General features: G+C 39.7%; 1 protein-coding gene across 3 annotated transcripts in view; it reads right to left on the bottom strand.

Annotated features, from left to right (window-relative positions):
* Positions 1–16,455, bottom strand: part of LOC141108071 (circadian locomoter output cycles protein kaput-like) — a 235,251-nt gene that overhangs the window by 88,207 nt on the left and 130,589 nt on the right. For all 3 annotated transcript variants that reach the window (XM_073599292.1, XM_073599293.1, XM_073599291.1), the window contains exons 2-3: positions 9,782–9,838; positions 7,349–7,405 (exon numbers count right to left, since the gene is read on the bottom strand). In XM_073599292.1, the coding sequence (XP_073455393.1) occupies positions 7,349–7,380 (32 nt within the window). In that variant the 5' untranslated portion in view covers positions 7,381–7,405; positions 9,782–9,838. The remainder of the gene's footprint in view (positions 1–7,348; positions 7,406–9,781; positions 9,839–16,455) is intronic.

Genomic DNA, 16,455 nt, shown 5'->3' with positions numbered 1-16,455 from the left:
AACTATAGCACGCTTTATCATACAGTAAACACAAAACTTATAATGACATGCTACAAATAAACAAATAAATCATTCCCATGTCTAAAACCAAAATTCATAAGTTATTAATCCAAATTAATTAATGCTTGGTAAATCACAGTGTTGACTAAAAGGCACCCTAAGTTAAACATGAACATTTTACATTTAAACGTATAAAACCTACCTGCACAATATATATCATTATTGATACTAAAATATTGCAAATGACACATAGACCGTGTGAAAATAGCTATTCATCTTGTGAAACTGCATGTATTTTTTTATTTTTTATTTTCTGTAAATGAATGGGGACAACATTAAATCTTATTAGTCGATTTTCTCTAAAGATCGAACAATATTCATTCATAAATATAGAGTGGTTGCACAGAATGAATGTGCATGCAGTTTCACAGGATGAATAACTGCAATTTTCCTATAAATACACCCCATATTGTTCACTGGTTCAAGCACGTTCCTGCCTGAGCCTACTGCAGTCATGCATACAGTCAGATATTGCAGTATGAGATTGATTCTGCGTATTATGAAACATGGCAGGAGCCTGCAGAATATAAATGATTGACAGACTGCAAGGGATAGTTTTTTCATTGTAGCACTAATAAATGTACTGGCCTTTACAGAGTATATTATACTGTAGCCTTTCACATCAGTCCCTGATTCAAAGAAATGTACAAAGTAGATGTAGCAAAGAATGTGTGAAGCCCTCATAAATACAATATACACTCACCAGCCACTTTATTAGGTACACTTATTCAATTGCTTGGTAACACAAATTAACTAATCAATCAATCACATGGCAGCAAGTCAATGCATTTAGGCATCCAGACACGGTGAAGATGACTTGCTGAAGTTCAAACCGAGTATGAAATGGGGAAGAAAGGGGATTTAAGTGACTTTGAACGTGGCATGGTTGTTGGCGCCAGACGGGCTGGTCTTAGTGTTTCAAAGACTGCTGGTCTGCTGGGATCTCACACACAACCATCTCTAGGGTTTGCAGAGATTGGCCCGAAAAAGAGAAAATATTCAGTGAGTGGCAGTTGTGTGGACAAAAAATGCCTTTTTGATGTCAGACTTCAGAAGAGAATGGGAAGACTGGCTTGAGATGATAGAAAGGCAACAGTAATGCAGCAGCTTTACCATTGCCATCAATGCAGCAGCCTCACCATTGCCATCAGTGCAGCCTGATCGATGCCCATCTGCAGCCTAGAGGGGACAGGGAGGGGGCGGGACGAGCGCCGACAGATTACATACAGTGAGAATCTCCTATGATAGACAGAACAGTGGTCCAATGGCGGCCCAGGAGACGGGACTTCCTATTACAGAGGACGCCAAGTAAACAGGAGATTCTCACTGTATGTAATCTGACGGCCCTCGTCCTGCCCCCTCCCTGTCCCCTCCATGGCAGCTAAAATTGAAGTATTGGCGTATATTGCACCCAATTTTCAGGGTGAAAAAGTGCGTGTTATACGCCAATAAATACAGCAATATACTGATCTACGTTTGTACTTTTGGTCCAGAAAAATACTGGTAACTATCAAATAAATTATAATTTCATTATAGTCTGCTAATTTAGAGAATGTAATAACCTGGACATAATGACCCCATATTGTAGAATAAGGCATGTTGTATGTAAGAACTTCATGTGAGTCATGTACATTTCTGAAAATATCCATGATTGCAACCAGCAGGTATACTTTAAAGGAGATGCATGAAATGACTTTGTGAAGGCCTGCAGAGTTTCAGTTGTAATCATAATTTTTCTGCTTCAATCACTATCCATTTTAATCAAAAACATGATAGTTAGATAAAGCTTGTACAGCCTTCACAACTAATGACCAGTATGTGTAAATATAAAGTCTGATCCAACAGATATAAGGACCTTGTAATGTATGAATTCACAGTGAAAATAGGCACACTGGCTATCAAAGAAATACAGGTAGTAAACTCAGTTCTAATCTCAGGGACTATTTTAATAAAAACCCATTTTAACTGTATGATAATAGTATGTACACATGGAAATTTCCTAACCAAGGTTGAAAATTACACCCCTGTTACCCTGCTGGCCTAAGCACTGGTCCAGTACAACATATACAGTACATATGCAAAAAGTGTACAAAGAAAGCTCTTTTTTTGCATACACTGACCAATTTAATTTTTCCATACTGCACTGGAGGAGTGAAAAGGATTTCAGGAATAGCTCTCCCATTTCTATACATTGGCTACATGACTCTTTACGGTAAATAATTATTCCTGGAAGATGTATTCACTGTTGCATCTTTTCTCTAGGCATATGTGGAAAAGGTAGATTGGAATCCTGGGAAGCTATACCATAGTTCTGAAAACAACATACAGTATATATAGTATATCCTAAAAGAAGATTGCAGATTATTAGCAGAGACTCTTATTTTTCTCAAGATGAGCATGTAACACAGTTAAACCTTATGGGTAGTTTCATTAAAGATGATATCATTGCTAATCACACAAAGCTTAGTAAAGATAGAAGTCTCGATGTCTGTGAATAATAAATGATATTTATGAGATTACCATTCTGGAATGCTAGATGAGCGTTTCAATAAGTTATACTATCTTTGTAAAAAGTGTTAAAGAAGTCCAACAGATTCTTCTAAAAAAACATGTACTTCTTACAAGCATCGTTAAGAAAATGTTTTACCAACAGGCTATGACCTACATTTTTTATTGCTTATACTTTTTGTTAAAAGAAAACAGGTTTAAGGTGGGACAGGACACATTGATAAGATAATTACTACAGCATGGAAGTTATGCTGCAGATCAGCAAATCTGTCACACAAAGTATACATGGACAAAGGTGATATTTAAATTTCTCCTTAGTCCACAAAGATAGATAAAGGATCGATTGAATATGTACCTAAACCCAAGGACACAAATGTAATATATTGTAGTTTACTAGTACTTCGTTTTCTCTTTTTTTTGGCTTTTTCCTTTTTATTTTACCCTGGCGATCCTCCTAGTAACACACTTCTTGGGTGACAACACTTACTCACAGCACTGCATCTATGGAGGAGCAGCGTTGTCAACCTACGCTAGCTGGGAAGGATTGTTTTATATTTCAGTTTCATGCATTAGAAATGACAAAGGAACTGGATTTCTGGCAAAATATTACTTTCTGTACCTGCAAAAAATGTATTTGGTCTGGAAAAAAAACTAATGCGGACACCCCATATAAGGACTTGAAAACTGCTATAGATTACATTTTGGTTCTTGGGTTTAGATGTACTTTAAACCAAGCCTGCACTGAGAGGAGGTCATTGCTAAACTATACTTCAAAAAAGCTAGCTGAGTGGCTAATGATACGATTTAAATACATTATGAAGCACATATCTGGAACTAGTATGACGTTCCAGAGATCTGGCTTTCTGCTTGCTTGTTTGTGGTCAGTAACTTGGAAAGTACTGAAACCAGAGCCAGATATGAAACTAGTATTTTTAGAAGGAGCCCAGGAAGGAAGGGCAGCTTCCATGTTTCTTTAGGTATGAGTTTATTTTAAAAATAATTTGAGCAAATCTGTGTTTTCAGCTTTCAATAGAATGGGAAAGGGTTAGACTCTTTGCCAGGTTTTTATTGCTCAATCAGGTGAAGACGTGGTGCGGTAAACCATCTCTTCCAGTAAAGGCCCCTTTCACATGGGGCAGATCCGCTCAGCGGACTCCGCTAGCTCAGCAAGGGATTGCTCTATTGATCCCCGCATAGCCGGCAGATAACAGGTCCATCTCTGCTTACTGTGCAGGGACGAACCTGTCAGAACTCCGCTGTCCTCTATGGCGAGATCAGATGAAAACGGACAGCCTGTCCATTTTCATCCGATCCAATCAGCTGAACGGATGGCTATCCGTCTGTTTTGAGCGGATTTTTATGTTCAATAAAAGCCAATTCGTTGTGCGGCCTCAAAGGGTCCCTTTTCATCAGACCTATAAGAGGATATCATAAAAAGCATGAAAAATATACTGTACATGTCTCACTAGTAGTAGTTATCATTTATGTTTTTTAGTTTCTTTATATCCAGTATGGTGAAGATGAGACATGTACTCATACTTTATATGTTACCCTCCCATAGCATCCATGATGAAGGAAGAACCTTTACAAAACAACTTTACAAAATGTACCTGGTGCTTTTCTCACTATATACCAGGTTTTACTTAGGCCTGCCATAGACGTTGCAAATTTCTTTCTTGCAACCACTGGTTATAGAAAAGAAATTTGCATGATTCAACACTGTCAGTGCTGACAGGGGAATCTCTCCTGCTGAGCAATTGTCTGCTCCCCGCCAGGGTGGAGGGCGGGGGAAGCAGTCCCCGCCTAGAGAAAACAATGATTATTACTAGCGGCTAAAGCAGCTGCTAGCATTACTCGCAAGTGAATCCGGCAGGCTGGTTGTACTCAAGTTGATCGATCAATCAGCCTGCCCACACGCGGTTCGAATCTCGGCCAGTTCCTGCTGAACCGGCTGAGATTCTAACCGTCTATGGCTGGCCTTACTGTCTGTGTGCTTCCTGGGCCATTTACCATCATCTCCTGTCCCAGTGATAACAATAAAGATAGCAGACTAGAAAAAGAAAAATATAGAATTTTTGTGCTGTAAAATTATTTTCCTTGTCTATTAAGGACAAAAGAAGTTTTTCACCTTAAATGCTTCAAGACCGCCCCATAGCAGATTTACTGCTACAGGATGGCTCTCTTGTGCAGAATCATATTTATATACATGATTTTGCACTTTTGCCTGCAGGGGGCGTGCACGTGCCACTGGCGAGCCGCTTCTGCTGTGATTAATCATAGCGGGAGCTGATCTGCGAGTTCCAGGCACTGGATTCCACCGGCAACCACTGATCATCGGTAAAAAACACATAGAACAAGGATCTGCCTATGTAAACAAGGCAGATCTCCATTCTGACGGGGGGGGGGGGGGGGATGGATTTTGTGTTCCTGCAAAACAGGGAATAAAATCCATCACTTGTCCTAGTGAAAGCACCTAACACATTACACAAAAACACTGGCTAGGCACACAGTTAACCCTTTGCTCGCCCTAGAATTTAACCTCTTCCTAGCCAGTGTCATTAGTACAGTGACAGTGCATATTTTTAGCACTGATCACTGTATTAGTGTCACTGGTTCCTGCAAAGTGTCAAAAGTGTCAGTTAGTGTCCGATTGTCCGCCGCAATATCACAGTCCCACTATAAGTCGTTGATTGCCATTACTAGTAGGGATGAGCCAAACACCCCCCGGTTCGGTTCGCACCAGAACTTGCGAACAGGCAAAAAATTTGTGCGAACACGCAAACACCGTTAAAATCTATGGGACACGAACATGAAAAATTCAAAGTGCTCATTTTAAAGGCTTATATGCAAGTTATAGTCATACAAAAGTGTTTGTGGACCCCAGTCCTGCCCTAAGGGACATGTATCAATGCAAAAAAAGTTTTAAAAACTGACATTTTTTCAAGAAGCAGTGATTTTAATAATGCTTAAAGTGAAACAATATAAATGAAATATTCCTTTAAATATCGTGCCTGGGGGGTTGTCCTTAGTATGCTTGTAAAGCAGCGCATCTTTCCCATGTTTAGAACAGTACCACAGCAAAATGACATTTCTAAAGGAGAAAATGTCATTCAAAACTGTTTGCGGCTGTAATAAATTATCGGATCCCGGCAATATAGATAAAAATAATTGAAAAAAAAATGGCATGGGTCCTTTGGGTCTGGTATGGACATTAAGGGGAACCCCACACCAAAATTTAAAAAAAATCCGTGGGGGTCCCCCCAAAATCCATACCAAGCCCTTCAGGTCTGGTATGGATTTTAAGGGGAACCCCGAGCCAAAATAAAAAAAATGGCGTAGGGGTTCTCCGAAAATACATACCAGACCCTTATCCGAGCATGCAACCTGGCAGGCCGCAGGAAAAAGGGGGGGGGCGAGAGAGTGCCCCCCCACCTCCTGAACCGTACAAGACCACATGCCCTCAACATGGGGAGGGTGCTTTGGGGGGAGATGCTTCCTTGACACTGTATGAGAACATTCCACCCAGCAAATCACTTAAAGGCTCAGTCCCACAAAGTTAACCCTTCTTGAGGTTAAAGTTGTGACGAAATGGGGGATTTTTAAAGGAGCTCAACAACCTATGTACTCGAGGTAGCTCCAAAGACAGTTAAATGTTTCACAAGTAATTCAGGGTAAATCAAAACATTAACAGTAAATAAATATAAAAACAAGCACAGGATACGTGACTCTTTGCAACCAAGAGCCATAGCGGGTAGATGCTTTCTTGATGCTATATTGTAGAAAAAAGAACACTCCACCCAGCAACTCACTTAAGTGCTCTGTCCCACAGCCATTAACCGTTTACATAGTAAAAACTAGGATGAAATGGGGAATTTTTAAAGGTGCTCAACAACCTACAGTATTTACTTGAGGTAGCCTCAAGGACAGTTGAATGTTTCACAAGTAATTCAGACGAAATCAAAACATTAAGGGTAGATTTAGAAGGGTATTTAATTCTTCCTTCCTCTGAAGGATTATCTGCGTATGGATCACGCTTCAGCGGCAACTGACAGGTCGTGAGAAAGAGATGTGATGCCTCCTCACCGCCTGTTATAACCCATTTTTGCTGAGAAACAAGCCGCAACTGCATGTATTGCACCAGAAAACACTTCACCCAACAAATCACTTAAGTGCTCAGTCCCACAGCATTAACCCTTTTCATGGTGAAAGCTGGAATGAAATGGGGACTTTTAAAGGAGTTCAACAACCTGTGTACTTGAGGTAGCTCCTGGTGTTTGGACTGGCCAACTTACAAGATATGGCTTCAAAGACATGGCAAGCGCTGAGGTATTTCCAGAGTCTCTGGAACTGGAAATCACTCCATGGCTAATTTTGTAACAGAACAGCAGAGTCTGGAGTGTGCTCTAAGGTCACTTGCAAGGTATCCCCATCACATCCAATTCAGTGGGGTCTGGATGAGCACTCCAAAACAAGCCTGAGGGTGGGCGTGCTCAATAGGTGCAATGGAAGACTCAAGTTCTCATAACAATATAGAGAAAAATGTGATAGCAAAAATAGGTTAGTCTTTAACACAGCAGAGCTGAAAAGAAGACATCCATTCTCATAGCCTTATGGCCTACAATTTTTTTGTTTGCCAGTCTTCAATCCTCCTATAGGCGGCAGTATGACCCAAAGGTAAAAGTCTTCTTGTGTTCCTCAATGCATACCAAGATGATTAAGCCAAAGATAAAAACTAACCAAAAATATCACATATACGCTGTGCTATTAGGTAGAATGTTACCTCTTTGCTCTATCTTTCTCATCTTCATCCATCAGCTCGTTTAGACAACACAGGATTCTGTGAGAGAAAATAAGACACTAGTAAATGCTTTTAGTGAAAATTGGGTTTAGGACCAGAAAACAAAAGATCCATACAAATTTGTAGCATAAGTCCACACAAACATCGATGTTCTCGTCTCAGCTGTGTCTTCCCCCAGGACAATCTCTGCACATCATCACAGCATCTATCTCACAGCAGAACTATTACCACTACAACGTGTACTATACTATAGTGAGTCAGAAGTATATCCAGATATCACAGATGATTCTAGCGTTCACAGAAACACTGAATATTGATAATATCTAAAATGCAGTCTTTAAAAATGTCTCTGTTCATAACATAGATCTTTCACTGAATATAAAGAGAAACATAAAATGGTAGCATAAGATATATAAGTAAAACATTTTGTACTCCCAGTACAGAGTTTCTAACAATGCTACCTCCCCCTTCCCACCCACAAACTTTAAAAAAAGAGGCCACATTTTTGGAGGTTATCTATTCTCAAAAAATATTGCTTGATTTTCTGTGACAGTAATTAGTTGGAATTAAATTTACTGTTTTCTTTTTTCTGTTGTGATATTGTTCTACTTGTTTAAATAAATACAGTATCATCAGAAGGTTAATATCCTTGTTGAATCCCACACATAGTACTTGGTCCTGTTCAGATCTGTGCATTTTTTTGTTGTATGTTTGTGTTAACTGCAGTTCCTCCCCAGGTCCTCCTCACAGTCTGTCATGTGAATTGGATGTGGGGAGACCCACATCCAATTCGCATAAGTGTGTCCCCAGCCTAAGCATTTACTTTATTCCCTCTCCAGAACCAACTGATAGCTGGTTTTGGGCTCAGCTTTTCATGGAAGATGGCAGATGGGTAGTGGAAGTCTTTCTGTATATGGAAGATGGCAGATGGGTAGTGCAGAAGGGGCACATATCTGCAAGATTAGAATGCAGGGCAGCAGATGTTAGAATGAAGAGGGGGAGGTGACTTCAGTGCTTGCTTAAGCTCCCCCATAGGATCACCAGTTTATGGTGATCCTATGGGGGAGCTTAAGCAAGCACTGAAGTCACCTCCCCCTCTTCATTCTAACATCTGCTGCCCTGCATTCTAATCTTGCAGATATGTGCCCCTTCTGCACTACCCATCTGCCATCTTCCATATACAGAAAGACTTCCACTACCCATCTGCCATCTTCCATGAAAAGCTGAGCCCAAAACCAGCTATCAGTTGGTTCTGGAGAGAGAATAAAGTAAATGCTTAGGCTGGGGACACACTTATGCGAATTGGATGTGGGTCTCCCCACATCCAATTCACATGACAGACTGTGACTGCTCTCGAAGGAGCCGATTCACACACCTCCGGGACGGCTGCTGTCCGCACTGGAAAAGGGTCCTGTGCATCTTTGGCTCAGTTTAAGGATCGAATTCAGGCAGAAATTCTGACCTGATTCGCCCCTGAAACTGAGAATGGGGATGCATCGGACCCCCTGCTGCAAGCCGCGGCCGCAGCTAGTGTAAACCAGGCCTTAAACATATAGCAAAATGGGGGAAAATATTCATACAAGCAGGTAAATATAGGCTTCTCAAACTTCTGTCAGTGGGTAAGCAACAAATCTGTCATAACCTCCCTGTATGCTGTGCTGTGGGGAATGCATCATGTGGTCTCCTTGCCGGCTGGCTACATGTTATCTGGACACTACCATTGCACTGATGGAAAGGCAGCTGTTCGGCTCCTTCACCAATGTGTTTCATTCGCAGGAGGGCGGACTTTTTAAAAGTGTGTAACTACCTGTTTCTGTAGTGTGTGCTGTACTTTAAATACAAGACAAAAATAGCACATCACAATAAATAAGGTTTAAGATTTCAGGGCTTTAGAATAGTCCGAATAGCAGTAGGAAGTTTTGGATTGTGGGCTACTATATGTGAAATTTGAAGATTATAATTGAAAATGTCCCAGGCAAACCATATGGCTATTTATTGTGATCATCTGTTCCTAATATTCAGCAAAACAGTTGTATTGAGATTAAAAATCTACCTCCCCTTCCCCACCCAATGTCTACGCATTTGTCATATGATCAAGCAGATTCATAAGGGTGGTGGAGGTGTGTGTGTGTGTGAGTGAGGGGGTTTATGTTTACAATAGGTAACACAAATATTTTATCCTGCCTCTGACCCCTCCATATAGTAACATAAAGGGATCTGCCTTCTTTCAACTCCCTGAAGGTGATATCTGGTACTGCAGCTTGGCCATGCACACACTGTGATGCTCTGCAAAAATTACCTTATCCAGAATAAAATGTATGTATAAAAACGACATAAGGGGTCAGCATAACTGCAGAACCCATTTAAAATCTTTCATCAATACTGAAGAACACTGACATTTACTCAATTACTTACACATCAGGGTTCTTTATGAGGCCGTGCACAGTGTAATCGTCTGCTTCGTCTTGGACACTACAGAATAAAATGCAACTTAATTAATTTTATATTTTATCTGTACAACAGAAAATAATATCTAAAAAGAAAATAAATGTCAGTTTCAGCTGTTATGCCTAGGAGAAACCTAATTAAGTTTTCTGCATATGACACCAGTTTAGTCTCCAGGAACAGTTGAATGTTTCACAAGTAATTCAGGAGAAATCAAAACATTAACAGGAAATAAATATATAAAAGAACAAGCATAGGATTCTGATAGAAGAAAAAGAAACATTTTAATCTAATTGATCCAAATCTTTGAATGGCCATGTAACTAAAACTAATTTTATTTGTGCAAACACAGTCTGACCTAAATTTGCACATGGCCAAGAAAATAATGGAGGCATCTTTTCTTGTGCTTCGCTTTTTAAAAATATTTATTGGCAGGCTTTGATGCTGATCCAATGACTTTATAATTTTCTAAACATACAGGCCTAAGGGCTAGAGTGCATGATGCTGTACACAGGGAGCTGCAAACTGCAACCCCTGTGTACAGCGTCATGCACTCTAGCCCTTAGGCCTGTATGCTTCACATGTGGGGCACCTGGGTGGCACGGGTGCAGCATGCAGTTCTGCTGCCAGCAGCCTGTCAAAATCTATGACAGGCTGAAATGCACGGAAGCTGGTATGCACCAAATGCAGGAATTCTGCACCTGTGCCACCCAGGCAGCTCAAAACGCCAGGATGCGATGCCTCTGGACCTAAGTGCTAGCTTGCATGAGGCATTATAAATGAATGAGTGTCCTCAAACCTCTGAGCTCTTCTCTCAATTTAAACTGCCTAGATTGCTTCCCCTCCAACATACCTCCCAACGTTTTGCAATGGGAAGGAAGGATCTTTATTGTAACAGAACATTTAAGTAAAAGATGAATTATACTTTCTTTCTGCCAGGCAAATACAGACAGATCAGCAATACTGCATTAATAGGTTTCCACTCTTTTTATCAATTGGTAAAACCAGAAAAACTAAGATTCTACAAAAGACATACCAGCGGTGGCCGTGGTGCTCCCCCATCCATGCATCTGGCCCCCTAATCTACATACAAGGCGCTGAATGCATGGATTCCAATGGGGTGTGTTTTTTTTGAAGCACATGATTAGAGCCTGATGCTCTAATAGACTTCAGAAAATGGTGGGCTCGGGGTGCAGAGCACTGTGCCCCGATCCCACCCCCTTGCGTATAAATATTCGTTATTCACTTCACGGCCAATCAGGAAGCCCCTATTGGCCAGGGAGTCCTAGGACTCCCTGGCCAATCCTGTCTCAGGACACACTTCCTGTTTCTAATCATCCGGAAAGAGAATGTCTCCCTGTGTGCTCGCTGGAGCGGCACTAGCTCTTCCTTCTCCCTGCCTCCATGCCTAAGGTAAGGCATTTAGGTGGATGGGCTGCCCTATGCGTGATGAGTGAAAATGCTCCAAAACACCTCCCCTAAAAAAAAAAAAAAAAAAAAAAAAAGAAAAAAAATGCATGTGGGAATGCGAGTTCCTGCATGCATGCAGAGATGTGAATGGGGCTTGACAGCTAAGTGTTTCTGGCCACTCCCTCCTATGTACGTGCATAAAGATTGCCATACAATATGCAATCTGATTATATATTGTGTATTTAGTGAGAGGGGTGATCACTGATTAATTGCGTTTCATTTAAAAAACATGCAGGTGGGAATGGGCGGGTAGGTAAAAGGGTGGATGATGCAGGGTGTATGCTAATGAGGTCAGCTGGTCAACTCCTTCCTGTGTCATGACTTATAGTCTGTCCAAGAAGTAAGGGATTACTAATGGATACGTTTGGAAACATGGATGAGGACAAGTGACAGAACTAATGCCTTGGTAACAAGTAAACAGGCTGTCCTCAAACAATGGGAACTGTTGATAGTTGGAACAGTCGTTTGTTAAGGTAAACAAGTTTGTAACTGTTGTCAACAAAAGCCAAAATAAAAGCAGAAGCAGAGACTGATAGTATCGGGCTCCATAATGCATTAACACCATAGAAGCAAAATCTGTAACCAGCCAGAAGCCATTAAAGAAGAAGAATGCTTTCACCTGATTTCCAGGAACTGCTTAAGAAGCCTGAGTCCTAGTTGTCAACAGAGATCACAAACACACGATAACTGGAGTTAAGTAACTTTTAAGTGTACTGTTACAGACCATAGTTTCTGCTTATTTGCTAGGCATCTTGCTTGTATTGCTTATATCTGTCAGTCTAGATTTGTATTTATAATATTGTAATAGTTTTGTATGTACAGCACTTTTGTTCAGTAAAAGCACATTTGTTCACTGCATAGGTCTGAACTTCCTTGCTTATACCGCAAAGTAACCTTGCTAGATAGATGCAAGCAAAACAACATCCCATGAGGCATGGTAAAACTCTGACATTCACAGACATGACTAGGCATTATGGGAATTCTAGTTCCTGAACAACTCGAGGGCCATAGTTTGAAGAACCCTGATATATAGCCTTAAACATTAGTACCACTCATTGTACCACAATAGCTTTCAGCCTCATAAAGTTTTACAGGATGCCAGCAGTGGTGCTGGAGGATGCACCCGTGCCTTCCACCCACATAAAAATGCAGGGATTGGCCTCACAGGCTAAATGCTTAGCGTGCATGTGGCCTAAGAGACCCGTAACACAGAACACGAATATGTATGCTGTCCTATATTTCTATCCTGGCAGCATCCTACTGACATAAAGATAGGAGCCTTATAAAGACTTTGGAATGGTTAACAGAACATTTTTTTTTTCATATGGTTATTCATACCAATATATAGAGAGATGTGAAAGAAAGGGGGGCTTAGGAATTTGGTTAAAAAAAAAAGGGGCAGTCTTTACAAATGAGAGATAATTGAGAGTGGTTACCCAGCTCACCCTTTATATTTAATTTCTTAACTGAAAGTAATGAGACAATTATAGTATTAAATCCCTCTGTGGTTAATGATGAAACATCCTAGACAATGAAATCTATCAATTTAAATAATAAATAATTACTGATAAGTTATTGACTTTCATGAAGTTTCCCAGGGCTTACTCATTCTGATACCAAAAACAAAACCTAAACAAGTCTTATTCCTATTAAACACCCAGCTACTGTATAATGTTAATGAAGTGATGCTGTCAGGAAAAATAATTAGAAACCTGAAATATTAATTTAGCTGCATTTAAGTAATGAATATGCATGGCCAGTCAGGTAAAACTTGGGTGTCGTAATAACTAATATGAAAAGTCGAGAATGATCTTTTTAAGTTTTCGGACAGAATATGGAAGGATTACAACCCCTGTTAGGGATTTATTATTGATAAACATAAAGTTATGCACTTGGGGACTAAAAATATGCATGCTTCATACATACTAGGGGGGGGGGTACAACTGGGGGAATCCATAGTGTAGAAGGATCTGGGTGTTCTGGTACATCATAGACTTAATAATAGCATGCAATGCCAAGTTGCAGTTTCTAAAGCTAACACATTTTTTTTTGTATTAAAAGAGGTATAGACTCCAGACAGAGAAAGAAAGACATCATTGTGCCCTTATACAAATTATTAGTAAGACCCCATCAGAAATATGCAGTTCCGTTTTGGGCACCAGCAGAAAAAGGATATCAGAAAACTGGAGAATGTGCAGAGAAGGGCAACCAAACTGATTAGAGGCATGGAGAAGCTCAGCTATGAGGAAAGATTAGCTGAACTGAATTAGATCTCTCTTGAGAAGAGGTGATTAAGGGCGAATATGATCACCAGCTTGGTGTAGAGTTATTCACTTTTAGGTCATTACAGAGGATACTCTAAGTGTGGAGAAAAATAGATTTATGGTGTTACTAAACCCACAACAGTAAAATCCGTCTGTATATGCAGTAAAGCATGATTGTTATACTCACTGTGGAACCTAAGGGGTTAATCCTCTGAATTGTCTAAAAAGGCTGTTTGATCCTGTATGCACAGATCCTCCCTTTCTTGCATTGCCCCCAAAACATGTCTGGATAAGACAGTTACTGGAGTCAGGCTGCACATGCTCAGTTTGGTGTGTATTGCTAGAGAGTATTTTTTTTCTTGGTATAGTGCATGTGATCAGCACAGGGTCAATCAACAGTGTCCAAACAGAGGGTCAGGGGTCCTTAATCCTGATAGGACAGCTAGTGCAGTATGAAAACTCCTCCTACAAGCTTTAACTAGGCACTGATAATGCTATATACTGCTGATCAGAAAAGGTATTTAGCAGTTTATATTTACTGAAATTATTGCATTCCCATGTTCTGTGTACTGTGGGAGACCAGATATAATGAATGCAGTGTCCTAGGTTTATTAACACTTTAAGGTTTCTTCATGGTAAGAACTGTGAAAATGTGGAATAAACTCCCTCGAGAAGTAGTTCTGGACAGTTTCGTTGATTTTTTTTTTAAAGAGCTGAATGCATACCTAAATATACAAAATATAGCTGGATACTAACATTTGTAGGCAATAACACCACGGGTAGTTGATCTAGGGAATGTCCAATTGCCTCCTGGGGGGCAGGATGGATTTTTTCCCCTTTCTAGAGCAAATTGGATCATGATTAATTGATTTTTTTGTTTTTCTTGCCTTCCTCTGGATCAACTGTGGGTAAAGAATAGTGTATATGGATTTATTTTCTAATGGTTGAACTAGATGGACTTGTGTTTTTTCAACCTGACTAACTATGTAAGTAAGTACAAAGATCTATTAAGTAATATGACAGTACACATACCTTTGGCTGTTTTTAGAGCATTCTGGAGCACCGAAACCTGAGGCACTTAGAAGATGCAAAAAAACATTTCCTTGTAAAGTTGAGATTCTGGGCACCTCCCCACTAGCCAATAACTATAACTGGGATCCTCAGGGACAGATAGAGAGGCCTGAGAGATATAGGCCAAAGCTCGACTAGAGGCTAAAATCAGGATTCGTACACACTGAGGGTGTCAGATTTCAGGGCTCTGAAGGTTCTCTGAAGACAATTAAAGAAATGTGGCTTGGGGTGCCTGCTTCAAAGTTGTTGTGTCGATCTTTACCACAGGTTTGCTTTATGCAAATGAGGTTCATATCCACTACGAATCAATACTCTGACTTGTGGTTCCTCAGTTCAGCAGTCAGAACAGAACAACTATCAATCCCATTTAGAAGTTGACCTGCTAAGATTTTCAGAAAATAGCCCACATGTCTATACAGTAAAATAACTTTTCAATGTAGATATGTATGGCCTAAATGGAAGTTTTTTTAAGATCTACCTCCTCTTCAGGTAAACAAGAAATTTTTCCAGGAAAAAAACCAAACCTGATTATAACCATTGTGCCACTAGTGATGTGTCAACATATACTACAACAGAAAAAGACTAAACGAAGAGCCTTACTTTACAAACAAAAGCAAAATAGAAAATTGCAGGGGGCTTTTGTCCTGTTCTCTGTCATTGGAGGAGGTGAAAAGAATATAGCTCTTAAAAAAGGCTTTTCCATGGTGACAGTTTTTTTTTTCTGGAGCTTAAATCATCTTTGTGATTGCTGGTATAAATAGACAAACACTTTTTATTATCAGGGATAATTCTAGAGCAAAGTATAGGGGAAGGGATGTAAACAACACTCTGAAAAGATTGAAATAATGGGTTGACTAGCATGTGGCAATGTTGTATAAGGTGAAAATGTCCCCATCAAATACATGTATTAAATAGGCTTAAAATAAGATCAGCAACAACGAGCAATATTAAAGAGCAAACAGAAAAAAGTAAAAGCATAAACCCTGCCATTAAAAAAAACATTTGCTGCAAAACAAACCTGTGTCCAAAAAGCAGCCTGCAAAAGAGCATTACATCTAAGTAGAATATTTAGAATGATTTTGCATGCAAACTCATATTACAAAAATGGATTTCCCCTACACCCCCAATGCATAAACAATGGTGTGAGATTCTTAACTTTACATTACGCAGAATAAAATTAACGTACAAACATAGGGGTAGACCCAGAAAGATTAAAAAAATATGGTCCTGTTGGGTGGACTCTAATAACTCATTATATGATGTCTCCTCTAGTGACATAGAGGAAAATAATTAAGATACGTATGACTGTAGCTAAAGGTGGGCGAGATAGGAGAGGCTACTGGCCAATGTCCAAAGTATAAACTGGCCAATGTCCCAGGGGTGCAGTTATTTATCTAAAGTGAAAATCCTAATTTTCTGTTTGAGTAGGCACTCTGTAATGTCATTGCTAACTAGATTCTCTGAAGGTATTCTATGACCCGTGAGTCGGTTCTTATGTACAAATGTACTGTGAACTTCTTAAGCATTTGAGTCTGCAAAGGGCTATATTTTGTTTTGTTTTGTTTGTGTATTTTATTGTTGTTATCAATTTTTTTTTCTTTTGATATTCTTATGTTTTTGTATATCTGACTTTGTACTGACAAAAAATGTTGAATAAAAAATTGACTAATTGAAAAATAAAAAAGGATATTTATAATGCTGATGTTTTTGATGTTGTATGAAAATGTAAAATAAGTTTCAGTAAATCCAAAATCAGTTTGGCAATCAACTCTATTGTTGAAAGGTCAACCGAAGTACCTGCATGTTTGAATATGTGGCTTAATCTTCTAGCAATGGGCC

Source organism: Aquarana catesbeiana, linkage group LG09, assembly GCF_042186555.1.
Source record: "Aquarana catesbeiana isolate 2022-GZ linkage group LG09, ASM4218655v1, whole genome shotgun sequence".
NCBI lineage: Eukaryota > Metazoa > Chordata > Amphibia > Anura > Ranidae > Aquarana > Aquarana catesbeiana.
The sequence above is the reverse complement of the archived record's forward strand: the minus strand, read 5'-3'. Positions and strand labels throughout refer to the sequence as shown.